Below are 12,034 nucleotides of genomic sequence, written 5' to 3'. Positions count from 1 at the left end.
TTTAGTACTATTTCATGTTCAACCCTTATCCAAGGGGCCCCGCATGCCAGTGTCGGAATAAACCTTTTGCTTTAGACGACCCGGGGGATAATTAGGGTTCTGGGTTCTCGACGCGGCGGCGGGCGGCTACCCCTTTGTCTCAGCAAGCAAGGCTTAGGGTTTGGTGGTTGGACGGAGAAGCTTGTAGTAGATCCTTCGTTAGGGAGTCGCCATGAGCCGGTCGGGGCAGCCTCCGGATCTGAAGAAGTAATAATCTCCCTGTTCCTTTCATCTCGAGCTCGATTTGTTCTGTTACTGTTCCTGTGTTTTGATGGGATTTTAATCCGCGTTTTTTTTTGTTTTGGTGAATTTCAGGTACATGGACAAGAAGCTCCAAAGTAAGTACTTGCAGATCCTTCAGCTTTTAGCCTTATTAGTTATGCAGAGCCAGTAATTTTACATGGTCTTAGCCGCGTGTTGAGAAAGCTGAAGTTTGGGTGATAATCTAGGTTGTGAGCATAGTAGGGATGGTTGCTACCTTTTGTCTTTCCTAACTGGTAGTATATTGGATTGTATGGGTACGTTCAGAGAATCATAAAATGTTATTGATTTGTAATGGCCTTTGCTGTCTTCTATTTGGCTCGAGTTTCTGTGTTAGTGCAATCAAGGTCCAGACTTACCTGTGATAGACTGATAGCTAACTTGAGTTCCTTTAGCTGTTTCTGAATTATTAATACAACTATTGAATGTGCAGTTATTAGTTGAACATAACTGTATGTTCAATTGTTTGGCTTTGCAAAAAAAATAGTTTTGTTTTTATGTGAATGCCCTAAATGATGATATCTTTAGCAAAGCTATGGATTTATTGTCCAGATGATGCTTCTTTGTCATAGTTACCCTGATAGGGCATTTACTGTTTGTTCTGCTTCGTAGACTAGGTATAACATCTGCCAGATTACATATAAGATATCTGTGTCCTTTGTATCATGTGCAGTCTCATGTGATCTTTGCAGCTTATTGTTGTTTCGTGGCCTGTTTTTTATATTTGCCGTTGTTTTGTTGCTCTGTATAAGTAGGCTCTATGCTATTTCCGTTTACCTCTTGTTTTTTTTCTTTTATCAATAATGACAGGCTGCTCTAAATGACGAAGTTAGTTGAAAAGCTATGGATTTAGTTCCAAGTGAAGCTTTTATTGTCATAGTTACTCTGATAGGGCAGCTTGATTGGATAGCCATACCTCGCAATTCAGTAACCCCCGTACAAGGACAAATATTATAACTGCGAGAGTAACGAAGCAGTTTTGGCCCCTTGGAACTTATATCTGAACATGAGCTAATTGATCTTTGTGGTCTTACTATTGCACTAGTTGGAATCATGTTTGATTTTATGGTATGACAACTTAAGATAGTTGTGTGTCTAGAAAAGTACAGACTGCTAAGATAGTTGTGTGTCTAGAAAAGTACAGACTGCTAATAGTATTGTCATCTTGTAAATCTTGTAATAATCATGGGTGTGGTGTCTGACAAAGCTGCAGTATTATTTTCTCATGCTTTGCATGTTTACACTAAGGTACCTGAAAATATGGACGATAGCTGAAGTCTTGCAGTGCTTTGTACTTGTCATTTAGAGGTGCTTGGTTCCTCCTTTTATTTAAACTCTTAACTGACTGAGTGAAATTTTATCCGATTTTATCGCATTGCAGCTTATCTGTTTTGTGCATGATATCCTCTAGTACCATGTTGCCCTGCCGATATAGTATATTTTCCTTTCTCTGCCTCCTTGAGCTATTCACTGACTAGCTATCCTCAATTTTGGCCAGTCAAGCTGAATGCAAACCGTGTAGTCATTGGCACTCTGCGTGGATTTGATCAGTTCATGAATCTGGTCGTGGACAACACAGTGGAGGTCAATGGAAACGACAAGAATGACATCGGAATGGTGGTGAGTTACTTTCTTTTTCGCTCTATCAAATGCTCTCCACACAACACCTTTCCTATGAAAATAATTGTGCCGAATTCTTCAAATGGTATGATATATTACTGAAAGGTAACATCTTCTGCAGGTTATCAGGGGGAACAGTGTTGTCATGATCGAAGCCCTCGAACCGGTTGCCAAAGCTCAGTGAACTGTCAGCATGCTTTAGTAGTTAATAAGCTGGTAGTGTTAATTCAAAACTGATGTATGTCGTTGGGCACCATTGTATCCTGAGTTCCTGACCCTTATTCATGTGCAAGCTTTATGCACCTTTGTATAGTTGAGCCTGCGTTTCGACTTTCCAGTTGCCCAGCCTGCTTGTTGCTATTCTGCTGGGATTTGTGCTATCATGGTAGAGAGCGTGTGATACTCTTGCTCTGGGCAGCGAGTTATCAGATAAGTTTGTGGGAAATGAGATGCCCTTCAGTGCCTCCGTAGTGTTAATTTGAGGAAATGGATGGTGGCTGTGGTGATTGCCATCTGACCTTGGATCAAATTTGAGCGAGTAATTAAAAAGGTGTCTCCGCCAATACTGAATTTGATAGTTAATGTGATTTCTCAAAGACTCGGTATAAAATTGTTTGCTGTGCCTTAAAAATCACAGGACATGTTAGCATCTCCAGCAAATTTCGGTGCTTTGTTCTTGGATCTCTTAACAACACAAGCATGATCTTGCTTTGGCCTCTTCGGAGACGATGTTAACTGCAATTTGGAGGTTGGGGTTGCAGTGCTATGTCCATGTCGCTGAGGCTTGCTGATGCTATCATTCTCTCCATCAAAGGATTTATTTCTTCTCTCTTCACCATATATCTTATAGAATACTCGTAGCAAGAGCAAGAAAAGCCACTAGCTAGCTGTCCACGAACTAGCAGACCTCAATATTTCAACCGCGACTCCATCTCCATTGTGAAAATCCAGCTGGTGGCCTTTCTTAGGTCCTGTTTGGAAATGCATGCGAAATTCCCATAAAATTTAACCATTGTTATATATGAATCCTTTAGGCCTTGTTCAAATAGAGGATACTTGTCTCCAAGAGAAGCGAAATTAAATCTTCTTGTATTGCATTGGGACTGAATTGTTTTATCAAAACAAGGTAGTTGCCCCTGTTTCTTAGTTCCAAAAAAAAAAGTTACCACTGTCTAACTTTTAAGCCCTTTTAAAGCAAAATTTCAAGGAATCCAGGGGCTAATCTGCAAAACCTTCAAACCAACCCTAGCCGTCTGATCATGTTACCCTCTATATATTCTTCTCCTTCCCAGCACATTTCACATCCGAATCTAGGGTTTTTATCCTCCTCTCCTGCCGCCGCCGCGCCGCACCACCGGCCGCTCCTCCATCCCTTCTGCCAATGGCGACCACTCACGCGATCAGCAAGAAGCGGAAGGTAGGCCCCGAACCATCCCCTCATCTAGATCCCTAGCTCGGCTTGCGTAGGCCATGGATTTGATGTCTGATGTCTGGTTGCTCACTTTCTCGCGCGCAGTTCGTGGCGGATGGCGTGTTCTTCGCGGAGCTTAACGAGATGCTCACCCGCGAGCTTGCGGAGGACGGCTACTCCGGCGTCGAGGTCCGCGTCACCCCCATGCGCACCGAGATCATAATCCGCGCCACCCGCACCCAGAACGTCCTCGGTACGTGCGATTCTGCAACCCCATTCCGATTACAGCTGTGAAATTCCAATGGGTTGGTTTTTGAACCTGGTGTTTCGATGGCTTTTAGGCGAGAAGGGCAGGAGGATCAGGGAACTTACTTCTGTGGTTCAGAAGCGCTTCAATTTCCCGGAGGGCGGCGTCGAGCTCTACGCCGAGAAGGTGAATAACCGCGGCCTCTGCGCCATTGCCCAGGCCGAGTCACTCCGCTACAAGCTCCTCGGTGGACTCGCCGTCAGAAGGTTATGCTCTTATCTTGATACAATGCTGTTATGTTAATTGCATAGGCATTTCGGTGATGCTATGCTGTTCCAGTCACTCACACAGCAGACTCGGCTTATTGCTATGCCAGACCTGTGTTCGAAGGTGACGAAATTGACCATCGCCCTCCATGCTTTTTATAGGCAGTGGAAGGATTTATCACTGTTTCATTGCTTGAGCGTTTGAGGGATATGTGTTTTACTTATGTGCTAATGCATTTGCGGATATTGGTTATTTTAGTTCTGTTCTGTGTTATGTCATCTATAAAGCAAATAGGTTGCTCTGTACCAACTTTGTGTCGGAAGATGACTATATCACATGTGCCAACTAGAATCTCTCTTCTGAGAAGAGAAGCTTTGATAATATAAGTTTCAGATATCTGGTTGGCCACATTGCTTGTAGTGGCTTTTGTATTTTTTTTGTTTGAACAATGCATTGATATTGCTTGATTTCTTTTTATTTTTGATATGCTGAGGCTTTATAATTGCTAAAGTATTCTAGTTTGTTCTCTTTGAGCTCCTTTGTCACTCTTTGGTATCTAGTCTTTTCATCTGACTAAAACAGTTTGTTTGTTTGCCAGGGCATGCTATGGTGTTCTACGGTTTGTCATGGAGAGTGGTGCCAAGGGCTGTGAGGTATGGATCCTGCCAAGCAAAATCGGTGCGGTTTCTGTTAGAGTTGATTCTTGATAGGATCTATATATTGATCTACCTTTTGGGTTCTGCAGGTTATTGTTAGTGGCAAGCTCAGGGCCCAACGTGCTAAATCCATGAAGTTCAAGGATGGGTACATGATCTCTTCTGGTCATCCTGTCAACCTATATATTGACTCAGCTGTGAGGCATGTTCTCCTGAGACAGGTTTGTTTCTTATTTGATGCCATTGTTTATATATATAATCATTAGCTTTGTTCTGGTAGTAATTTTTAGTTGACTTGCTTTCAGGGTGTGCTTGGTATCAAGGTAAAGATTATGCTCGACTGGGATCCAAAGGGCAAGCAAGGGCCAACCATTCCTTTACCTGATCTTGTTACAATTCACCCCCCTAAGGAAGAGGATGAGCTCTTGAGGCCCCTTGCACCAGAAATCCCAGTTGCTTGAAGTAAAAAAGTTTAGAATCTATGGTTTGACCCAGTTTTGCGTTCATGTAATGTTCATTATTCATGTTGTTGCAAGTAAAAAGCGCTTTACTTTTTAAAGTTGCAAACAGTGGCAATCAATATAATTCTTTTTGCTTCTTTTCTCACTATGGTATTGGAGCTTGATAACAGTTTATTGTGGTTCACATGACATTTATTCTAGTCAACTCATCACATGTTTTAGGTCATTGTGAGTAAGCCTATGTTAGTTGCAATATTGCGATTGTTCTTTATGATGGATTGTGGTTGACATTGATTCATTTCTTTAGCAATATTCATGATTTTGATTGTTAGTCAAGTATTCTTGCAGGATAGTGTGTATCGGCTTTGCGCTATTTTGATGCGTCTTTGCCGAAAGTGTTTCCTGCTATAACAATTTGAGGAAAGTGGGCAGTTGGGTTAAGCTTATCTGCTTTCTCCAACAATCATTTTCCTCTCATGTACCCAGTGCCATATTTATGTGTTTTATTGTCTCCATTGTTTTTGTTATAGCTCTCCATAGCTTTTGATTTGCTGCATATTTCTGTTTTTTACACAATAGAATGGCTTCTATACGGATTGGCTTTTTTTCATCTGCACACAAGTTTTCTTCAGTTCTGAATGGCATGTTGCTCTGCAGGATAGTGTGTATCGGCTTTATGCTTTCTTCCATGCATTTTTCGCCGAAAGTGTTTCCTGCTATAGTGATTGAAGGAAAGTGGGCAGTTGGGTTAAGCTTATATTCTGTTTTCTCCAACAATCATTTTCCTCTCATGTGACCTAATCTGTTCTCTGAGAACAATTTCTGAATCTTGCTATTGCAAGCCTTGCTAAGCATTGCAGCATTGACATGTTTTTCTGCTGGTATACTGCATTACATCATCTGTTGCATGTGGTTTTGTTCTGTTAGAAAATATTTGTAGTTTGAATGTTAAGTGCAGGACTTGTCTAAATAGGCATTCAACTCGTCATTGTGTTACTTGCCACCTGAACTTGTTTCCTGCTAGACCAATTTGAGAAAAATGGGCAGTTGAGTTAGGCCAATGTCTTGTGGTTTCCTCAACAATCATTTTTCTCATAGTTTGCCCTTCTGAGTTGAAGCTTCTGTTCTGTTCAGGAATGTTTTAAGTTTGCGTCTGTATTTGGCTCTATTGGCTGCATGTAACTTGGCGCATAGTAGTTGTTATCATTGTTTTTTGTGGTTGTGCATCTGGTTGGTGCAGGATTTTTGTATCGGCAGCATGCTGATTTGTGTGCATTGTTTCCGAGCGGTCCTGCAATATTGATCCCATGGAGGATGGCATTTCTTCGGCATTTAGTGTTTCTACCACTGAATGCATTAAGCTGTCCTTCGCATATATCCCATTTGTAGTTATTGTTTAAATGATTGTGAAAATACAGTAACTGGCTCCATTGTGATTCACTTGAATGCCGTCTGTGCTCCCCTGCCAAAACGTTTTTATCTTGATTAAACTTTTGACTTACTTGTAGTTTCACTACAAAGTCTTGCTTTCTGTCCTTCAAAGAGAACGTCTTGCTTTCGGAATTATATCTAGATAGTATCCGAAAAAATGTGGTGGTTTTCATAAGTGTTTTTGAATGGGGGATGAACGTTTCTGGATTTCATCAGTGAGCCAATTTGACTAGCAGGAGAGCTAGTCCCTTGCAGGTTCTTTTCCTGGTCTATGTCAAAGAGATCATGCGATGGTGTCGCGGACTTCTACGCTTGGTTGATTTGCTCTGTGATGTTATCTCCAGTATGTTTAGGAGGCTGAACAGAAAAATTGCTGAGATCTATGTACAGTATGCCTAGTGTATCTATACATTCGTGTGGCCATTATATGCTTGAATATATCTGCACAATTTACAATTTTGGGAGTCCACCACTCTCTGTGCTCATACGCTTCTTTCGCTGTGTGTAAAAGTATCCCGATGAAACAATTTACTGTTGCCCAGTCCATTGTTTGAGGTTAGTACACGCCTTTACTTCACTGAGATGTCTAACTGGGCCATTAAATCGGAATAAACACAATCCGATCACTAAGGCCAAACTGGCCAAGCAAAGCTGCAGAGGCCTCTGCACAGACCATAGGGAACAGTAACGATTATGCAATGTTCAGAGCAAATGCGAAATGAAATCCTCTCTAAAATAACACGAATGGATGCTAGAGTTACAGCAGCCAGCCAGAAATACACAACCCAACTACTTAAACAAGTTTACAACACTGCGATTGCAACTTCCCCTAGGACGGGCGGGCTCGTTTGTTGCTGCCGCCGCTGCCACCACCGCCACCCGTGCAGGACGGGCACTTGTACTGCTTGATGTGCTCGGCCTTGGCTGCCGTGATCTTGACGCACTTGCCATGGAACCACTTCTCGCAGATGTCACAGCAGATCCAGAACTCGTCAGGACCGTAGCTTTCCCCACATGCGCCGCAGAGTGTCTCCCCGTGCTCACCCTCGCTGACACCACCGCCACCACCTTCTTCCTCGTCGGCGGCTGGGCCTTCCTCTGCAGGGGCAGGGTCTTCTGCCTTCACCTGGGGTGGCGGCGGCGGCTTTGGCTGCTTCACCTTAGGCTCTGATGATTTCTGCATTTTCCAGAGGAAGAGGGTCAAACAAATTTACTAGCAGGCAGGATGCAGTGTGTTCTGGATACTTCATTTGTGAACAAATGTTCAACCTATGCTCTCAGCGAGATGGATTTTGATTGCTAACATTAGAAAATAGCAGCTAGATTTGGGCAAAGCGTAGACATCAGAAAAATAGCAGCCAGATTTGGGTAAAGCATAGAAATCTGATAGCTAATTTGAGCAAACATGAGAGTGCAAGTAATGCCAACAATGTCACTATTAAAAAAGACGCATTCATAGATGTGCAAACCATGTGTTATGAACAATGCCATGTCCAAAAAATGAAACATATTTTATAGAGGAACTAAAGGTTATACAGTGGCAACAAATACTTCTCAAGAGCAAACAGATAACAAAAGGATTTAAGTAGACACAAGAAATCGTGAATAAATGAACTGCAGCAGACAAATGCCACAATGCTGCGGTAATGGGTAAATACAGAACGAGTTTCAGAAAAATATATAGAAAGAATTTCAAGATTAGTCGAACTCAAATACAGAACAATGGGCATATCTAGAGAATGAGTGGTACCGTTTTGTTGTTGGACTTGGATTTGCTATTGCTATGGTTATTATTGCTCGGTGGTGCCTTGATTTTACTCTTCCCACTAATAACTTCAAAAGTCGTGGGAAGTTCGTTAATCATACCAAACAGGCGCTTCCTGTATGACAGAAACAGGTAGGTGTTAGTGAAGCATATTACGCCAAATTGTGGTCCGAACCAAGAAAAATGCCAAATATAATTGTTTTGGTAAAGATATGCTTGTTAACATTAATCATAAAATCATGTTCAGCATTTCCTTAGTACCACAACAGCTCCCATCCAAGAATATTATCATCACAAGTGCTACTGAAAGTTTACTAACTAAAACAATTTTTAAAATAATCCTAGGGAAAGATCAGTTGTCTCCTCTTGATAACCCTGCCCTAGCAAACATACCTAACATTGCAAAACAATATAAAATACTTCAGCTTGAGTGTGTATCATCTGCTCAATTTCACAGAAACTCTGTTCCATGCAATTTCACCATGTCATCCTTTAGTGAGCCAAATATTTCCCGGCAGATAACATACACTCAAGGTCACTATTGTTCACCAGGCTTAAGTAGCATTTATCGTTTAAACTACGTTTTCCAGATCTACCACCTGCCAAAAAATTGGGTCCAGCAATTTGCAGATTAAGCATTACACATCTGCAGAAAGCTATGAGATGGGAACTTCATATATTAAATAGAAACTGAAGTAGCAAAAAGGGATACTGCAGTACAGATTCCAGAAAAATAGAATGGAAAGTAACCTGTCATTTCTATCGAAACCGAATCGAGCACCAAAGTAAAATGCAACAGAAAGCAACCAAGCATCACTGTGCACAGCAACCATGGATAACCAATCTTTTTCTTGCATTCCGTCTCGTGCAAAGTTGATGCCCAATGCTGGCTCTGGGAGCTCAGGTGGCACCTCTTCTGCAGGCAAATTTACTTCCCAATTCTCATTGGGAAACCCATACAGGCACAGGTTTTCCTTTTCTGCAGAGTAAAAAACATGGTCATGCCAGGATGGACAAACATATCTACTGCAATTATCAATAACATGATCAGTAGACAATTGAAAAAAAAGGGGATGAAAATGCTCAGAACTTGGAATGAATTAACTCGGTTACGTAAATATGATCACTTCACATGTACATTCAAATAAGGGCAAACTCACAGGTAAACTTCCAAGTATTTTCCAATAAACATCAAACCAAGATCACCATCTCTCTGACAAAGTGGGCTATATAAAAACATTAATTTAACTAAGGCTTCAACAGAGAACAAGCTACAAAAGCAATGAGCAGACTAAAATCTTAGATCACATTATAATATCAACTACATGAAGAATCAATACATCAAACTAGTACATAAATCAGGGTTATAGCATAGAAAGAAAAGGATAGCACATTGGCAATGCCCAATTTGCTGAAAATTCAGTCCACGGTCCACTAGGGAGGAATAGAAATGGTGACTTCGCCTTTTGTTAGTAATTCGGGACATTCCTTGCATTTAAACACTCACATGCCCAATGGATTTTGTTATTATTTCTTATTTCAATTATCTGAAATATACAGTACATCCGACCAATTTTTTGTTTCAAATAACCAATGAGCTTCACTCCCTCCCTCCAAGCTGACCAACTGGATATTATTTAATTGCAACAATCTCTAGGGGATAAAGACATCTGTTCACAATATTGTGACTACTAACCAAAAAGTCCTTCCACTAGCCTAAACATGGACATTAACCATTAGGGGAACACATTTTGGTTCAACTCAATTCACCAAGCAAAGACCTAATCCACACGAAGACAGCTTGAGAACTGATGATTTGAGAATTGAGAACATTTAAGGACCACATGACAATGCTCTCCCTCGTCTCCTCATATTCAATACTGCGCCAGTACCGGATAAAGTGTCAGGCCATTTGCAAGGCTTGCAGGCATCAATATGAAGCAGTGGTATGCAATATACTGTGCAGAGGGCAATAATGTCATCAAAGAAGAGGAAAAGAGAGAGGCCGGGAAGAGGCCCTACGCAGCAACACAATATTTTGAATTTAGGTGGAATTAATCTATTCTCCATCACCAAGTTATCTTGTGACCAAACCAACCATCATATAGCAGATACCAGCACCACTGCTATCCGCTCTATGGCATTTTTCGCTGTGCGGCAGTAAACTGTACCCAAGGTTTAACTAAGTTCAGTAACCACCATAGGGTCAGAGCTCAACTGCCAGCAGCATTCAATTTCATTTACCAAGCAGCAAAGATGGTGGTAGAGCTTCTATTATTGCAGGCATGTAGGCAACCATTCCTAGTCAAAGGAACTATATGAATTATTGTTAGGCCAGAAGAATCACACTGCACCTACCAAGCAGGACCCACTGATGTTGAAACCAACAACCCAAACTCAAACAGGTGACCCCTACATATGTGGCGCCTTTCAGACCAGCAGCAACATCTTTCTGCCCACACAACTTGGAAGGCATCCATATGAGCATACACCACACTACCACAGTACCACATACATAAAGGTGGAAGATTCAGCACTAAGGATGTTAATCTGAAGAGCTTAAGATATTAGAAGTAGAAGCCATCCAATCTGAGCAATCAGTGGGCGTTGGATAGATCTGAACCATACATTACTGGTCAAGAGGTCATGCTGCTGGTTTCCGCAGCTCCACCCTCCCCTCAGGACCAGTGGTACACTTGTTATTTAATCCTACAACTGAGGTCCTATACTTCGAAATTCTGAGGGGCACAAGGTAACACTCACACTCTATTGCTGCTCTCACATGGGTTCACAACTTCACACAGCACACTTGCGTCTTCTTTATTCTTTGGATTCAAAGTTAATAATATAAGGCTGGAGTTTCAACAGAGACACTGTGACACTCAGTTTAGCATACACCGAGATAGTTTATAGAAAATAGGCATATACCTAGATGTAAAACCGGAAAATATTGACCAGAATTATGACAGAACACGCATCCCTGCTTGAAAAATGCAGTATATGCACACACAAAAAAAAACCGGAGCACGGAACAACAAATCCTGGGGGGGTAAGCAATCCAAAATTACACTACGCCGCAATTACAGGTAAGAATTCACTCACCCGGGTCGCATTGCTGGAAGAAATCCTCCACATCTGCAGCAACAACAAGCTAAAACAAGTCAGGACCATCCGAAAACCCCCCACAGATGGCAGGAAAGCTGAAACTCCATCCATGAAGTCCCATCGTTAGCCAGAAAAAAGAGAAATTCGATCTATTCTCGAATCGGTCGCGTACCGGTGGTGAGCGCGCGGATTATCCCTGCGCGGCGGCCTTTGAAGTCCCGGAACACCTCCTCCACCGTCCTGGGGTTGTACCCTGGGTCCATTCGGAGCGTCGGATTGCCGGATTCGTGCCGCTGCCGGAGAAGATTTGCAGCCGTTTAGTCCGACGTATTTCCGGGTGGTGTCTTCGAGCGGAGGGTTTAAAAGAGAGGAGAGAGAAGCGGACGCGAGTTGTGGGAATGCGACTAAAGTGGTGGATTGGAGACGCCAGAACGTGTCCGTATTGGTGGGCCCCACGGCCCATGAGACAAACTCTTTCCCAATTTTCACCCTTTGTTTTTACCTTGTAGGCTTTACATTGCCATTTTATTTATTTTGAGAGGGGGCTTTACATTGCTAAATGGGCCTGTAGGTTTAGGTTGGGCCAGCTTTTGGTTTTGGAGCTCCGAGTTCGGAAGGAAATTTCAGGAATGGTGTTTAGCAACCTAGGGTTGGTAGTGGTTGGGAGGAGCGTCTATCTTGGCGCCAACCATGGTCGAGGCCAGCAATTTTAACAGATTTAGCTCCGGCAGAGGCAACGATGATCACAGAATTGAAAAACAAATTCCGTTG

General features: G+C 42.2%; 3 protein-coding genes and 3 non-coding genes across 6 annotated transcripts; 5 read left to right on the top strand and 1 right to left on the bottom strand.

The window, feature by feature from the left end:
• Nucleotides 1-64: 64 nt before the first annotated feature.
• Nucleotides 65-2,483, top strand: LOC112879470 (probable small nuclear ribonucleoprotein G). The gene is made up of 4 exons (XM_025943726.1): nucleotides 65-246; nucleotides 355-377; nucleotides 1,799-1,920; nucleotides 2,042-2,483. Exons 1-4 carry the CDS (start codon nucleotides 212-214, stop codon nucleotides 2,102-2,104), a joined length of 243 nt encoding a protein of 80 aa, XP_025799511.1. The 5' UTR covers nucleotides 65-211; the 3' UTR covers nucleotides 2,105-2,483.
• A 733-nt stretch (nucleotides 2,484-3,216) lies between these two features.
• LOC112879571 (40S ribosomal protein S3-2-like) lies at nucleotides 3,217-5,110 on the top strand. The gene is made up of 6 exons (XM_025943847.1): nucleotides 3,217-3,337; nucleotides 3,437-3,584; nucleotides 3,673-3,844; nucleotides 4,444-4,498; nucleotides 4,591-4,722; nucleotides 4,807-5,110. The coding sequence occupies exons 1-6, from the start codon at nucleotides 3,302-3,304 to the stop codon at nucleotides 4,960-4,962; spliced, it is 699 nt and encodes a 232-aa protein (XP_025799632.1). The 5' UTR covers nucleotides 3,217-3,301; the 3' UTR covers nucleotides 4,963-5,110.
• Nucleotides 5,111-5,303: 193 nt separating this feature from the next.
• On the top strand, nucleotides 5,304-5,442 carry LOC112883641. Its single transcript, XR_003226895.1, has one exon. It is a non-coding gene; the product is annotated as a small nucleolar RNA snoR135 (small nucleolar RNA).
• A 170-nt stretch (nucleotides 5,443-5,612) lies between these two features.
• LOC112883642 lies at nucleotides 5,613-5,756 on the top strand. The gene has a single exon (XR_003226896.1). It is a non-coding gene; the product is annotated as a small nucleolar RNA snoR135 (small nucleolar RNA).
• A 157-nt stretch (nucleotides 5,757-5,913) lies between these two features.
• On the top strand, nucleotides 5,914-6,062 carry LOC112883643. The gene has a single exon (XR_003226897.1). It is a non-coding gene; the product is annotated as a small nucleolar RNA snoR135 (small nucleolar RNA).
• A 942-nt stretch (nucleotides 6,063-7,004) lies between these two features.
• On the bottom strand, nucleotides 7,005-11,657 carry LOC112879570 (PHD finger protein ALFIN-LIKE 9-like). The gene is made up of 5 exons (XM_025943845.1): nucleotides 11,436-11,657; nucleotides 11,261-11,293; nucleotides 8,909-9,137; nucleotides 8,144-8,273; nucleotides 7,005-7,570 (listed from the first exon to the last, which is right to left on the bottom strand). The coding sequence occupies exons 1-5, from the start codon at nucleotides 11,524-11,526 to the stop codon at nucleotides 7,223-7,225; spliced, it is 831 nt and encodes a 276-aa protein (XP_025799630.1). The 5' UTR covers nucleotides 11,527-11,657; the 3' UTR covers nucleotides 7,005-7,222.
• Nucleotides 11,658-12,034: the final 377 nt, after the last annotated feature.

The sequence above is a fragment of the Panicum hallii genome, chromosome 2, assembly GCF_002211085.1.
Source record: "Panicum hallii strain FIL2 chromosome 2, PHallii_v3.1, whole genome shotgun sequence".
In the NCBI taxonomy this organism is placed as follows: Eukaryota; Viridiplantae; Streptophyta; class Magnoliopsida; order Poales; family Poaceae; genus Panicum; species Panicum hallii.
Note: the sequence above shows the minus strand (reverse complement) of the source record. Positions and strands in the feature narration are given on the sequence as shown.

Bases quoted from the DNA above. Each gene is read 5' to 3' on its own strand.
- LOC112879570 (XM_025943845.1), bottom strand. From the start codon at position 11,526: ATGGACCCAGGGTACAACCCCAGGACGGTGGAGGAGGTGTTCCGGGAC. The intron at 11,294-11,435 runs GTACGCGACCGA...TTGTTGCTGCAG, and splicing joins AATCCGCGCGCTCACCACCG to ATGTGGAGGATTTCTTCCAG. The intron at 8,274-8,908 runs GTTACTTTCCAT...TCTGTCATACAG, and splicing joins GGTTTCGATAGAAATGACAG to GAAGCGCCTGTTTGGTATGA.
- LOC112879470 (XM_025943726.1), top strand. From the start codon at position 212: ATGAGCCGGTCGGGGCAGCCTCCGGATCTGAAGAA. The intron at 247-354 runs GTAATAATCTCC...GGTGAATTTCAG, and splicing joins CAGCCTCCGGATCTGAAGAA to GTACATGGACAAGAAGCTCC. The intron at 1,921-2,041 runs GTGAGTTACTTT...CATCTTCTGCAG, and splicing joins AGAATGACATCGGAATGGTG to GTTATCAGGGGGAACAGTGT.
- LOC112879571 (XM_025943847.1), top strand. From the start codon at position 3,302: ATGGCGACCACTCACGCGATCAGCAAGAAGCGGAAG. The intron at 3,338-3,436 runs GTAGGCCCCGAA...TCTCGCGCGCAG, and splicing joins CGATCAGCAAGAAGCGGAAG to TTCGTGGCGGATGGCGTGTT. The intron at 4,723-4,806 runs GTTTGTTTCTTA...ACTTGCTTTCAG, and splicing joins GGCATGTTCTCCTGAGACAG to GGTGTGCTTGGTATCAAGGT.